This window comes from Mus pahari, chromosome 3 (assembly GCF_900095145.1).
Source record: "Mus pahari chromosome 3, PAHARI_EIJ_v1.1, whole genome shotgun sequence".
Taxonomy (NCBI): domain Eukaryota; kingdom Metazoa; phylum Chordata; class Mammalia; order Rodentia; family Muridae; genus Mus; species Mus pahari.
Window position 1 is genome coordinate 136,711,361 of NC_034592.1, and position 15,549 is coordinate 136,726,909.

A 15,549-nucleotide genomic window follows, 5' to 3' on the forward strand; every position below is an offset into this window, starting at 1 on the left:
ATCTACATCTAAATGGGAAAGCTGAAAAGATGCCCATGAGGGAAATCCTCAGGCCAAATAAACCAACCAACCAACCGACTGATGGTGGTTAGGGCGGTTAGCGGCTGAGTCAATAACAGTATAGAACACTTGTGCTGAGAAGCATCCAACAGAGGGACAGGAAGAACCCCATAAATAAGCCAAGACAAAAATGAAAAAAGTAGACAGGGAAGCCATTAATTTATGACATTTATTATTGTAACAGTTGTTCGAGCGACAACAAAGACATGTTCTCTTCCACTTGGTGTAAAGACGCTTGAAGACTATTACCTTGTCTCCAAAGCATGAGAAAACCTGCCCAAGTCCACTCCTAACCCAGCAGCTCAGGCCGTGCAACGCATCGATGAGTCTTTCAGAGTGGTCCTGCAGAGAATGTGTCCTTTCAGAGTCTGAGAACTGGCAGAGGTGATCTGAAAGAAAACCCATCAAAAGAAGACAAGGTAACCTGACAGCACCATGGGGACAGGACTTGGATGGAGATGACAGGAAGTGCACAGTGCTTGTGCCACCTCAAGCCTGAAAGGAAGAGATATCAGACAGAATGGAATACATAATCCATCTGGCGTGGAAGGCTTGTAAGGAACCGTGAATGTCCCGATTGCAGTGATCAGTCTTCTGACAGGGCACACGGCTGCACACCTGACTGGCTGGAGCCATCAGCTCAGCCTGAGCTGACCTCTGGCTTGCCCAGCCTTCCACAGGAAGGAGAAGAGAGCCACAGGCTCCTGAGTGGGCTGGGCATAGCAGGACACACCTGGGCCTGCTGGGAGCCACACGAATGCAGCAGTGGACCCAGAGGGGAGCTTTCTTCCCTCTGCAGTTCCCTTCAGTTTGTTACTACGGAGACCGGCTCCCTGACTGCTGGCCTGCTTTCCACGCTATGGGAACACTTCCTTTTCCAACAGAGAAAGGGCCTCCAGAGCCCTGTGACGGCCACCAGATACAGCTGGAGTTTAGTGACATTGTTTTGTTTTCATTATGCTTATTTTTAAGATTTCCTTTTATTTATGTCACAAGATGCTGGCTTTCCATTTATGGAGGGATCTAGAGTGTCCTTTTGAAATATAAATTTAGGGTCTTTTTAAAAACATTTTCAGTTACTGGTTGGCACCCAAATGAATGTATTTGTTTGTTAGACATACCTGTGTTTTACATACAGAGTAGGTTTATAATGTAAAATCACAAAGTGAGTTTTATGATTTTTGAAAAGCCAGGAAAGTTAGTATTGTGATTTAAGATAACAGTCACAATGACTCTGAAGCATATGTATGTTCTTCTGAAGTGGCAATTAGAAATTATTACTGTCAGTACTTTTATTCTGGGGTCAGGCAGATCTCTAACACTTTGAATCCCAGCTGTTAAACAAACAAACAAAAAAATGAAATAAATGGATTTTACCAATGAATACATAATTTGTAAAGACCTTGAAACAGTGCCTTGTGGGTATTTGAATAGAGACTATAAATTTTTATATTGTATTTGTTATAAATATGCTATTGTGTTTTAAAAAAAGTTTTCCTCTTACTGAAAATAGACTTTTTCCTCACATAATATCCTGAATACAATATCTCCTCCTCCTACTCCTTTCAGTTCCTCCCTGCCTTCCCACCTACCTCAACCTACTTCTTTTCTGTCTTTCACTAAAAATATAAATAATTAAATAAAAAATAGATAGATAGATAGATAGATAGATAGATAGATAGATAGATAGATAGATAACTTGGTGGTGGTGGCGGCGCATGCCTTTAATCCCAGCACTGGAGAGGCAGAGGCTGGTGGATCTCTGAGACAGCCTGGTCTACAGAGTGAGTTCCAGAACAGCCAGGGATATATAGAGAGAGGAATCCTGTCTCAAACAAAAACAAAAACAAAGTCAAACTAAAGTCCAGATGTGTCCCCAACAGCAGCTCTTCATGTTTCTCTGAGGAGACGATGGATCCTTCTCAGGTCCAGCCATTAGGGTCCCTTGTGAGCTGCCCAGCAGAGCCATCCTCCAGCCTCTGGGATGACTGAGGATACAAACTGACCTACTTAAAGCCATCCTTAGGATTTTTGTTTGTTTATTTTTCAAGATAGGGTTTCTCTGTGTAGTCCTATCTGTCCTAGAACTCTCTATAGACCAGGTTGGACTCAAACTCAGAACACCTGCTTCTGTCTCCTGAATGTTGCATCTAAAGATGTGTGCCACTACTGCCTGGCCAATCTTTATAATATTTTTTATCAAAACTTACTGAAAAAGTTTATTTCACCTCTGAGTGAGAACTGAATAACTAAGACCCCAAAGTTACCATTAATCACATTTCTCATCAGAATAAATTGATCCATTAGTAAATATTTACAAAATTCTTACTTATACTAGGGATTAACTTTAATGCTGGAAATACAAATGTAAACAAAATCGGAATTACCTCACCCACAATAGAGCTTTCAGAGAAAGACATGTAATAAGCATGTAAATAAACAAAAATGATTTGGGCACTAATAAGTACTCTTAAGATAACGGGGGATAGGCGGCTAATAGGCAGGAATTATGGCATAATGGGGAAATAGGCAGGAAAAGTTGCTTCAAAACAATGATGTTCAGGGAAGGCATCTCCAAGGCAACATTGAAGAAAGAACTTCAAGTTAAAAAGAAAGCAACCAGACAAAAGATCAGGAACCTCCCAACCAAACAGCATGTACACAGCTCCTGAGACCAGAACAGGATCTAAGAGATAAAAAGAAGGCTGCGAGGAGGAGAGAATGAGAGGACATCAAGGGGAAGTAGCCGTTGGCACAGGTCACGCAAGGCCTCAAGTGCAAGGTCCAAGCTGCAGACAGAGTAAAGGATTGGAATCAGAAAATTCACACTGGTTGTCAAGGGGCAGACACAAGAGAACAGGAGCAGAAGCAGAAGATGAAATTTCTAGAATTCTCTAGCATCGCTAGCAGGAGTGTAAAACACTTGGGCTGTTCCTATTACAGCCACCCTACGACCAGTAATACCAAGCCATATACCCAACAGAGATAAATATGTATGTGCCTTACAGCACATGTACAGGTATACCCATAGCAATATCAAATGGACTAGGTCCAAACTGGAAACAACCAGTATGGCCGGCCCACCAACAGTACAATGCATAACAAATTGTTGTGACAGAGAAACAAATGAAGCACACAGAATATATGTTGGGAAAAGAAAGCAGGAATTCAACCTATACACTATAGAATACCATTTGCAAAACAAAAACAAACAAACAAAACATGTGGAACAGGGTGTGGTACATGTCTACAGTGCCAGCACTCAGGTGGCTGGAAAATAACTAGGAAGTACATGAAGGGAATTTCTGGGCTCAAAACAAAAAAAAACATTCTTTTTGATTTCAGAAATAGCTACCTGAGTGAGGTCACGGTAAGAATTCATCAGGCTGGAAAGGTGGCTCTGCGGTTAAGAGCAACTCTCCTCAACTCTGTGCTTCCTTTTATATGGGTTTTTTTCTTAAACAGTACTCCCTGTCTCTCCCTCCCTCCCTGTCTCTCTCCCTCTGTCTCACACACATATTCCTTCTCTCTCTCTCTCTCTCTCTCTCTCTCTCTCTCTCTCTCTCTCTCTCTCTCTCTCTCTCTCTCTCTCTCTCTCTCTCTCTCAACACTCATGCTTAATCTATGGCTCCTAAAAGCTAGGATTGCAGATATGAGTCATTAATCCACTTACCTTTTTGTTTTTAGCTAAGCCATTCTCAGCTATGTATCACTAAACTCTGGTTTTGAGGCACACACTTCCTGTCTTGTTTCTACTAAGAATCGTATTTTTTCTCTTGTGGCAGGGAGAAAGGGAGACACAGCCTCTCCATGAAGCTCTGGGTGGTTTAAACAACAGTGCCTGAAGTTGGTGCTGGCAAGGGAACTTGGAGCCTCTGGAAGAGTAGGACGCACTCTTAACTGATAACCCATCCCTCCAGGTGCTCTCTGTGTTTATATGGCACCTTATTAGATTAAGAGACAGTGGGGACATAATTAACCTAAAATTCCCCTTTAGTTCATAGAACTTAAATCTTTAACAAATCAGGTACTTTAAATTTGTAGGTAAGCCAGGCTTAATGGTACATATCTTTTATCTCAATATTAAGAAAGAAAATAGAAAAAAAAAAACAAGAAAGAAAACAGATCTCTCTTGAGTTCCAGGTAGGCCTAGTCTACATAGTGAGTGCCAGGCCAGCCACAGGTACATAGACCTGTCTTAAAAAAGAATTATACCACAGGGGTCACCTCCTCCCCAGTGCTATGATAAAGTCATGTGCCAGGAGCTAGGTGAGGTGGCCCAGCCGGGAAGCTGAGAAAGACATCTCTGTGACTTAGAGGTCAGCCTGATCTACATGAGCTACAGGCCAGAGCTACAGAGTGAAAACCCTGACTCAGGAAAACCCTATCTCAGAAACCAAAAGCAATAAAACAGCCTGCTAGGCCAGCACATACCTTTAACCCCAGAGCTTGGAATGGGGGCAAAGGAAGAAAGGGGGGAGGGGGCAGGTAAAGGCAGGCAGACCTCTGCGAATTCAAAGCCAACCTTATCTACATATCAAGTTCCAGGACAGCCAGGGCTACATAGAAAAAAACTGTATCAAAAATAAATTAAAAAACAAAAAGAAGATAGACAAATAAACAAACAAACAGTGTGACTTATGCCTTTAGAGGCAGAGGCAGGCAAATCTCAGAGTTCCTGGCCAGTCTTGTCTATTGAGTAAGTTCTAAGACAACCAGGACTACACAGAGAAATCTTGTTGAGGATGGGGAAAGGGGCCAGAAAATAAATAAAGTAAAATAAATGAATATAAAAATAAAAAAATCATATGCCAGCATGTCTGGCTTTTAATATGGATACTAGAAATAGAACAAAAGTCCTTGCACACGCATGGAGAATCTTAGTTGTTTGCATGTGGTTGTACAAGAGCATCAATGCTTCCCTCCTCCTTGGTGTGAAACAGAGGTAGGGTGATACACAGAATGTAAGCTATTCAAAACAGGGCTTCCTAAGCCTGCGCAGTGGTAGGCCCTAATGTAAGAAATATGGGGGGCTGGCGAGATGGCTCAGTGGGTAAGAGCACCTAACTGCTCTTCCAAAGGTACTGAGTTCAAATCCCAGCAACCACATGGTGGCTTATAACCATCCATAACAAGATCTGATGCCCTCTTCTGGAGTGTCTGAAGACAGCTACAGTGTACTTACATATAATAAATAAATGAATCTTAAAAAAAAAAAAAAAAAAGGCAAAGAAATATGGATAGGCTAGCTGGAGTCCGAAAACCAGGTGACCTTGAGAATAAAAACTCATATCGAGGAGGAAGCCTAGTCTCTGACGTCACAATCACTAGTCAAGGACCCTCCACATGTACTCTCAGGGAAAAGAGAACTCAAATCTAACTGAAATCACTATATTTTGAGTGACTTCAATCCAACCTTCCCTATCATATTTGCTTTTAGAGATTTATTTATTTTATATGTATGAGGTAGGGGTGTGTGTGTGTATGTGTGTGTTTGTAAACCCCCTTGATCTGGAGTTATTGACAGTTGTGAGATGCCTTGTGGGTGCTGGGAATTGAACCCAGGTCCCTTAAAGGATCAGGCCAACCACTAAGCCACTTTTCCAGCACCCACTCTATCATCTTTTGTGTGCTTTTTCTCTGGCAATGTTGAGCTGCTTGTTGGAGATGCAGAGTACACAAGGAACCAGTTTCAATGAGATGGAATTTAGGGAAACAGGAAAGAGTGTATGAATCCCATGAGGAAGTGATTCTCATGCAGTCAGTCAGGAGACCTCAGTGGAAACAAGGTGTGGACAGCAGAGATGAATGACCAACACAGTCTCCTTCCTCACATCAATCCTTCCACTAAATCTGTGTCTGAGTTTTTATGTCAGGTGTCAGTGTAAAAAAGAAGTCTTAAGTAACTCAACATCACCTTTTTATAATCAAATGGAATTCTATTTTTGCAAAAGACTCCCACACAAACAGTGCAAGCTGATCAACAACCTAATCCTCTTTATAAGTGACCCACAGTTACAGTGGGAAGAAATTAAGAGGCAACATGAGAAGGCAATATAAGTTAGGTCTCGAGCTGTCCAAATAGCCAGAAATGAGCTCAAACTGGATTATAGGAAGATTTCTAGCTGTTCAATAAAAGCGAATTTTTCTCAGGAACTTATAAAACCAGTTCGCATCTGCCCAAAGGAGTCATTTCCCTTACCTCTAGCAGAAGTGCTACCTGTGGTTGCATATCAAAGCCCATGCCTGCTTCCAGGCTCACTCCAAGGACTAGCTATGCACTTCAAAGCCCACACCAGCTAGCATCCTGGCCTTCTTATCTCAGAGTCATCTCTTCTTCTACCCCTGCCCCTGGCTATGCTCAGTGTTCTCACTACTCCCTTTCTGGCTGGTCTCTTTTCTCACAGATGGCCCTGGCCATGTCCACTCTGTTTTTCTTTCTCTCTGCTCTGGGCTCTTCCATGTACCTCTGGGTACTCTCTCTCTTATGCACAATAAAAACCTTTCCTGTCATGGAGCAGTCATGTCCACAGTTTCTTCACTGTGCCCCCCTTTCAAATAGCAACTAAATCTGAAGCTACATTGGTATCTTTAAAAATAAAACAAAAAACCTTGGCTGCAGGCTGGAGAGATGGCACAGTGGTTAGAGCATAGCTGCTCTTCCAGAGGACCTGGGTCCAATTCCCAGCACATGGCAGCTTACAGCAGTCTGATGGTTCCAGTTCTAGAGGCAAAATACTAATGCACATTAAAATAAGTAAATTATTTTAAATATATTTATAATGTTGGACACTAAATAGCTCAGTGATTTAGAGAGCTCACACTCTGGGGACTGGAAAGATGGCTCAGCAGACAAGAACAGCTGCTTTCCCAAAGACCTGGTTTCAATTCCCAGGACCCACATGGCAGCTCACAATTGTCTATAAATCCAGTTCCAAGAGGGATCCAATGCCCTCTTCTGACCTCCACAGGCTCCAGACACACATGATACATAGATATACATGCAGGTAAAACATCCATATAAAAAATAAATGAATAAATTTAGAGGAAAAAAAAAAGAAAGAATGTATACTGCTCTTCCTGAGGACTTGAATTCAGTTCCTAGTTCCTACATGGGGAAGCTCACAGCCACTTATAATTCTAGCTTCCGGGGGACCTGAGACTTCTGGCCTCTGCAAGTGCCCCATTCACATGCACAGACATACACACAATTAAAAATAATAAAATAGGGCCTGAGAGCCGGGCATAGTGGCGCACGCCTTTAATCCCAGCACTTGGGAGGCAGAGGCAGGCGGATTTCTAAGTTCAAGGCCAACCTGGACTACAAAGTGAGTTGAGTTCCAGGACAGCCAGGGCTCTATACAGAGAAACTCTGTCTCGAAAAACCCAAAAAAAAAAAAAAAAAAAAAAAAAAAAATAGGGCCTGAGACATGGCTCAGTAGTCATGAAACTTGCTTCTCTTCCAGAGAGCCGAAGTTTGGTTCCCAGAATCCACACTGGAAATTCCCAACTTGAAGAAAGGCATTTCTTGGCCAGTGTCAGAGAAGGAACACAAGACTATGAGACTTCCAGACAGTAAACTAGTTGTATTCTGAGGTTTTGTCAGATGGACAAAACAAGGAAACTCAAAACAACTTACCTTCACCAGCACATAGTCCCCAGGTTGAACTCTGACCTTGAGCCCAGGGTTAGTAATATCCTCCACCTCTGTATCAGGGAAAATCACTTTAAGGTTTGCATCATTCCGGCCACACAGGTCTGTGGTAGAGCGTTTGCTGAACTGCAGAAAGCAAAGAGAAAAATGAATGCTTCTGTGAGTTATGTTTTAGGAGGCAGACACTGAGCCTTTTGTCTGGGGCTCTTCAGGATCAGAACATTTCTTTTTTTTTTTTTTTTTGGTTTTTCGAGACAGGGTTTCTCTGTGTACCCCTGGCTGTCCTGGAACTCACTCTATAGACCAGGCTGGCCTCGAACTCAGAAATCCGCCTGCCTCTGCCTCCCGAGTGCTGGGACTAAAGGCGTGCGCCACCACGCCCGGCGATCAGAACATTTCTTAATGAAGTCTTGGTATGTGTGGCTGTTTCAACAGCAAGACAGCATGTGGTACACAACAAAAACAACGTTCTGCTGACTATTTTGATGAATCTTCACAGACTTGGCATCTGCAGGAATGATTTTCAACAAGCAGGTAGTCCATGTACTTGTGAGTGATGTGCTTGACAAATCAACATTCGTGTTTCCCAACCTCGCAGTAAGCACTTAGGATTATTTATTTGGCTTGAGTTACTTGTCCCAACTAAAAATGCTAATTTGAAGATAATCTCCACCACAGCCTGGGACCAGAAAGAAAGATAAACCACAATGAAGAAGATTAAGTTCTAGAATATAAGCAAGTCTCTATATGCTTGCCAAGATGCAATGACAGGAACCAAATTGACCCTCTAGCCTAAAAATCAGAAAATAACAACAAAATACCAGAAACGGCTGTCTTCAGATATTAGAAAACAGATCATACAAGACAATGACCTGTCAGAAAGAGAGAGCAAATGAATTGAGTCCTCCATTCACTTATGCTTTCAAACAGAATGGCACATGTCAGCCAGAGTATATAAAGCTGAGACATACAACTTGGGGTTCTCTTTCCTTAACAAGAAAGATCTGGGGCTGGAGAGATGGCTCAGCGGTTAAGAACACTGACTGCTCTTCCACAGGTCCTGAGTTCAAATCCCAGCAACCACATGGTGGCTCACAACCATCCAAAATGAGATCTGACACCCTCTTCTGGGTGTCTGAAGACAGCTACAATGTACTTATATATAATAAATAAAAAAGTCTTTTAAAAAAAAAAAAAAGAAAGAAAGAAAGATCTGCTGGATAAGGTAGAAAATTTTGAAGCAAATTCTGGAAAAAGAGAATTAAGCAGAAAGAACTCTTGAATTATCTCTGGGTTTCCCAATTCTTTGCTAAATACATATATGTAGAGTAATACTTTCATAGACTCAGGTCAACAGAGTAACCTGGAAATTGTCAGCAAGACAGTTAGTTTGGCATTGGACATGTGTTCCTAGAACACGTAATGTGCATATCAACATGATTAGTATGTAGGTGGGAGAGGGGACTCAGTGTATAAGCCCTTGCTCTATAAGCATGAGGCCCAGCACCCACATAAAGAGCCTGGTGTGGACACAGATGCCTGAAGTCCCAGTGATGGAGAGCAAAGAGAACCAGATCTCAAGCGCTTGACAGCCTGTCAGCCTAGCAGAATGGAGAGCAGAAACAAGCCCTCCTGGTTGGCCCTTCTCTTCCCTAGCTGCAGCACATCACTTCATACAAGGCCAGGTCTGCAGACTTACCCTGTGACGTCTGCTAGCTCTGAGTGTAGGGACCTGGAATCCCTCCCTAGCATCCCCACATTTAGCCAAGAAGCCTACAGGACCAAGCTTTCTAAGAAGTTATGACTAAAACATGCCTGAATAGACATAAACAAGAAATCTAGTCCTAAAATTACACATCTGGCTTCCAGAAAGATGAAGCAGACATATTTATCACTAGTTCTCTTGCTAAGAGCAACTATTATCAATATTTTATATCTAACATTAAAAAATAATCGACAAGCTGGGTGTGGTGGCGCACGCCTTTAATCCCAGCACTCGGGAGGCAGAGGCAGGCGGATTTCTGAGTTCAAGGCCAGCCTGGTCTACAAAGTGAGTTCCAGGACAGCCAGGGCTACACAGAGAAACCCTGTCTCGAAAAACCAAAAAAAAAAAAAAAAAAAAAAAAATGGGGGCTAGAATGGTAGTGTTTGTCTAGCGCTCAGGGGCCCTGGGTTTGGTACACCACCATATAACCTGAGCATGACGGTGTAATCCCAGTACTTAGGAAGATAGGAGCAGGAGGCTCAGAAGTTCAAAGTCAAGGTCACCCTTGGCTGCATAGCAAGTTCAAGGACAATTTAGGTAAGCTATATGAGACCAGGTCTCAAGACAGGGTTGTTCTATGTAAGTAACACTTGCAGTCCTGGAACTTCACTCTGTAAACCAGACTGGCCTTGAACTCAGAGGTCTTCCTGACTCTGCTTCTGAGTGCTGGGATTAAAGGTGTGTGCCACCGTGCCCAGCTAAAAAATAAAATTTTAAAATGGAAAAAAAAAGAAAGAAGTATGTGACCTTACCCCTTCAACCAATACCAGCTGGCTACAACCCACTGAGGTCTTATTGACTTTTGAAGCTTCTTCTCTGAAGACAGTAATGAGTTCCTCTAAACGCCTTAATTTTACTTCTTCTGGAACATCATCCTTCAGCCTGTGATATGCTCGTGTCTTCTATAAAACAGAACAGGATAAAGGTCATTAAGGACTTGGTGAAACCTCGGAGTACAAAGCAGGGAGTACATTCATTCTAATCACAGGTTACAGACATATAATTTAGTCTAAAGTCCAAACCTAAACCAGATTTACTTCTCTGCTTTTAGGAAAATTCCATGAGAAAGGATAACTGAAATAGAATCTTTGCAGAATCATTCTAAATTTAGAAAATGAAAATCACACACTTATGGCTGGCAGGATGGCTCAGTGGGTAAAGGTGCTTACAACCATGCCTGATGACCTGTTTCAATCCTAGAACCCATGTAGTGGACAGAAAGAACCAACTCCAACAAGTGGTCCTCTGACCTACACACATACTCTGCAGTACATGCCATACAAAAACATACACACTTTAATCCCAGCACTTGGTAGGCAGAGGCAGGCGGATTTCTGAGATTGAGGCCAGCCTGGTCTACAAAGTGAGTTCCAGGACAGCCAGGGCTATACAGAGAAACCCTGTCTCAAAAAACAAAAACAAACAAACAAACAAACAAATATATATATATATATATATATATATATATATATATATATACACACACACAAAGTAAAAAAAAATAAATAAGCAAATGTAAATAAATGAATAATTTTTAAAAGAAAGTCAGACTCAAAATTAGTCTTTATATTTGTACTGAGCTTGTATTTGGACAAAAACTAAATAATCCATACACTAAGTTATTCACTAGTGTTGTATATAGGGACAGATGTAAAGCAGTCTAAATACTCACCAACTAGTACCTAGTAAATTGTGGTTTCTCAACACAATGGAGTATTAGACAACTGTTACTAAGATAACGCCACATGTACTAATGTAACTGTTCCAAAATACTCTGAAAACTGAAATTAGCAAAGCACAGATCAATGTGCATGTCTTTGGTATGGAAAGTATTCATGTTTATGAACACATGAAATATACCTGAAAAGTGAGAGTAGTTGCCTACAAGAATGATCTAAACATGGTAGCAGCAAAATGAAGATGTGTTTTAACCCCTGTACTTTACACTGTAAGCACATATTACCTAGTCAGAAACAATAATTATCCTTAAAAAGTGTTTTAATACCACCATGGGTGTATAGTTACATATATCTTTATGCTCATGTTCAAGCCAGGTAGAGAACCACTGAGGTGGGCAAAAACCAAGGAATAAAAAAGGAAAGGCTAAATATCGCTGTCTGGAAATTCAAACCAATCTACCTGGAAAGAACTACCACACCCACAGATGAAAACAGAATAGAAACTGGGTGTAAGATCCTAAGGCACAGGGTCCTGCTTGGTTAACCTGTTATTAGTAATGATAACCATCCTGACAGCGGTTAACACAGAGGAATCAAGACTCTAAGTGCATTATATCCACCATCTTATTTAAACCTCAGAACAACCCTGAGCTGGTATTACTATTCTCACTTCACAGAGCACTAAGGACTTCAGACAAGGTCACTGTTACTACACAACAGAGGCACAGTTGAGTGTCATATTTTCGTTGTGTGTTGAAAGGCCATTTCCCATCTAGACCAGCCTCATATTTTCTCTTGTGGACCTGTGATGGCCACAAAAAAAGAAGCAATGGATGATACAGGCTCCTAGAAGCCTCACTTCTGAAATATTTTTGTAAAATACACTGACTACAGAACATGGCGCCTTGGTTTTATTAGTTTTTAGTTTGTTTGTGTTTTTGGAACAGTCTCAAACTGTAGCCCAGGCTGTTTTTATGCTTGAGATTCCCCTGCCTCAGCCTCCTAAGTGCTGGGATTACAGGCACGTATCACCAAACCCAGCTACCATAAAACATTCCATAAGTATGACAACTAGCATGGTATGTTGTTCCTATCAACTGCTGAAGTTTGCTGGTTGTGGTGGCTCACACCTATAATGCTAACACTCAGGCAGCTAAGGGAAGCAGAAGGAAAACAGGATTGAGCCAGTCTGAGCTTCCTGGCAAGACCTTATCACAAAACAATGGCTAAAATTTGACATATAATAGATAAAAATTAACTAAAGAAAACAAGACAATTGATGGTAAGATCCTCTAATTTAGCTGAGCACACACCTTAAATCCCTGAACTCAGGAGAAGAGATAGTCAGATCTCTAGGAGTTCAAGGCCAGCCTGATCTAAGCCAAGGGTAGGCACAGAAAAACAGCTTGAATCAGAACAGGGTTAAGTTGGCCACATACCCTGTAATGTTCTGAGGTTTAGTTTTGTTGTTGTTGTTGTTGTTGTTTTAGAATTATTTATTTATTTTATGTATATGAGTACACTATAGCTGTCTTCAGGCACACCAAAAGAGAGCATCAGATCCCATTACAGATGGTTGTGAGCCACCATGTGGTTGCTGGGAATTGAACTCAGGACCTCTGGAAGAGCAGTCAGTTCTCTTAACTGCTGAGCCATCTCTCCAGGACTGAGGTCTGTTAGTGTTAAGATATTTTATAACCAAAGAGTCCACTTAGGACCAATCAGATTAAAGGTCAGTTTGAACTGTTTATGTCTAAACTACAAAAATGCTTGAGTAACAGCCGACCCCCCTGCAGCACTTTCTGCACCTGCATATGAGCTCACTGAAGGTTTTGCCTTTATTAACTGGCCCTGGGAAACATTGGAGGTCAAAGTCTTAGCTCCCGAGTCTAGGCTGCATTCCCTGACCAATAAGTCCTAGGATGTGAGTTCAGTAAACTATTCTTGCCTGCCTGAGACCAGAGTCTGTGTGTGGGATTTTACCAGGTCTGTCTTGCTGTCATACCCTTTGCTACCAGACCATAGCCAATCACTTACTTACTAGCTTACTAGTCCCAAGCTAGTAAGAGGATGATGCTTAACTGTCTCCCATCAATGACTTACTTGCCTCATGCTGTATGCAAAGAGAAAACCGGTATTGTACCGCACTTCTCTAAGTAAAGACACTGTCTGCAGGTGATCATCCTCTGTCTCTCCACAGAAGCCAGTGATGAAGTCGCTGCTGAGGCTCACACCTGTCAATAAACAACAAAGGACAAAGACCAGCACTTAAGAGTACCACTGCTGTCTACCTCTGCCTCCAGAGGGGATGTGGGTGTCAGATAGACAACAGAAGGAAGGAAAGCAAATAGGACCACATCTAAGTAAAAAAGAAGTCATGGTGGGCATGGTGGCACATCCCTTTAATTCCAGCACTGGGGAGGCAGAGGCAGGTGGATCTCTGTGAGTTCAAAGCCAGCTTGGTCTACAAAGTGAGTTCTAGAATGGTCAGGGCTGTTACACAAAGAAACCCTGTATTGAAAACCAAAAAGGAGAAAAAGAAAGAAAGAGGAAGTCCTTACAGAGCAAGGGGAAAGAGGCTTGCTATTCTACATCAGGACAGAACTGGATTCTCACTTCATGTTTCCTTCAGCACTAGGGAATGGTTCTTGGCTTCGCATGCTAGATTCAAAGATACTGCAGAAGTGCACAGTTTCTACTGGTTAGGACAGGGTTAAAGACTGGCCCTTCCTATGTGCTAGATAAGCATTCTATCGCTAGCATTCCAGTTCCCAGGTCCTGCTTTTATTAGTGAGTCTTTCCATACTTCACACAAACATATACATCTACGTAATTTGTTTTGGTGCTATCATTTGGAGATAGAGGATTGCTTTTCTACAATGCTAGGGACAGAACGTAGGGCCCTGAACACTCTACCTCTAAACTAGACTTTATCTATACATTTTAATTAATTCACAATAACTGAGCATATGTATATATGATCAAACATTGAATTTAATTTAGTGTTATGTTCATTTACAATACAGTAGCAAGAATTATCAGATACCAAATATGTAGAAAGTGCTATATGTTACTAGCTATTCAATTGCCACCAAAATCAAATGACAAAAGCACTATTTATTTTATAAATGATAAATCTTGGGGCTGGAGAGATGGCTCAGTGGTTAAGAGCACCAACTGCTCTTCCAAAGATCCTGAGTTCAAATCCCAGCAACTACATGGTAGCTCACAACCATCTGTAATGAGACCTGATGTCCTCTTCTGGTGTGTCTCAAGACAGCTATAGTGTATTTACATATAACAATAAATAAATCTTTAAAAAATAAAAAAAAAAAATGTCACATAGTCTGTAACACAGTACTCACTACAAAGCCAGTACACCAGCTGCAACATCACCCTGATCTATCAAAGCACAAATAAGTGTGCACAATACAAGAGTCAGGGATTAGAATTTGGGAGTGGGGGGGTGGGGCGCACATACAGCATAAGGGGACAGAGGCAGACGAAATCCCTGTGAGCATGAGGCCAACCTAGTCTACACAGTAAGCTCTAGCCTCAGAAAGAAAAAATATATAATTTGAGGAAAATTTCAGACAAGATTCTCAACCAAATCTTAGCAAAACAAAGCAGAGAGTAATTTTATTAGGAGGAGGGAAGGGAAAGCATATAATGGGATCATATCTAAAATCTGCCATAAACCTAATTACAGCAGAATACATGGTAGTGCATGTTTATAATCCAAGCAGTAGCGATAAAGACGGAAGGTCAAGTTTAAGGCCAGGTACCCTGAGCAACATAACAAGACACAGTCAGTGTCAAAATCCAAGTGTAGAGATGCAGTTCAGTGGTAAAGCATATATGCCTGTCAGGCATGAGCAACACACACATACAATCAGAAAGACAGAAAGGAAAGTGGAACAGAGAGAGGAAAATAGGGAAGCAGAAAATGAACACAGAAGCAGCAAAAACTATGACATGACAAAGTAAGGAGTTTGCCAGAGGCTGGTGGTTGGACAAGGTGACCATGGACTGTGGTAATGCACTCAGCATTTCTTAAATGTACCTGGAATAGACTCTCTAACATGATGAACTAACGCCACATATGCTTCTCTTGAATATCTGCAGTAAAGAACAAAAAGAAAAGACTCAGATAAACTATTCATCCTTTTCAGGGAGGGGAGGTCAGGGTTACAAGAAGGTCTTGTGTAGCTCGTTAGCCTTAAACTGCTGTTCTTCCTGGCTCTACCTCCCAACTGCTAGCACCATAGGAGTACACCACCACACCTGGCTCAATCTTTTTTTTTTTTTTTTTTTTTTTTTTGTTTTTCGAGACAGGGTTTCTCTGTGTAGCCCTGGCTGTCCTGGAACTCACTTTGTAGACCAGGCTGGCC

At 41.7% G+C, this 15,549-nt stretch overlaps 1 protein-coding gene across 3 annotated transcripts in view; it reads right to left on the minus strand.

Annotated features, from left to right (window-relative positions):
• Nucleotides 1-215: 215 nt before the first annotated feature.
• Cdk5rap1 (CDK5 regulatory subunit associated protein 1) overlaps nucleotides 216-15,549 on the minus strand; it is a 30,992-nt gene continuing 15,658 nt past the window's right edge. For all 3 annotated transcript variants that reach the window (XM_021194008.2, XM_029537011.1, XM_029537010.1), the window contains exons 10-14: nucleotides 15,222-15,277; nucleotides 13,262-13,392; nucleotides 10,232-10,381; nucleotides 7,700-7,840; nucleotides 216-449 (exon numbers count right to left, since the gene is read on the minus strand). In XM_021194008.2, coding sequence (XP_021049667.1) covers nucleotides 363-449; nucleotides 7,700-7,840; nucleotides 10,232-10,381; nucleotides 13,262-13,392; nucleotides 15,222-15,277 — 565 coding nt within the window. In that variant the 3' untranslated portion in view covers nucleotides 216-362. The remainder of the gene's footprint in view (nucleotides 450-7,699; nucleotides 7,841-10,231; nucleotides 10,382-13,261; nucleotides 13,393-15,221; nucleotides 15,278-15,549) is intronic.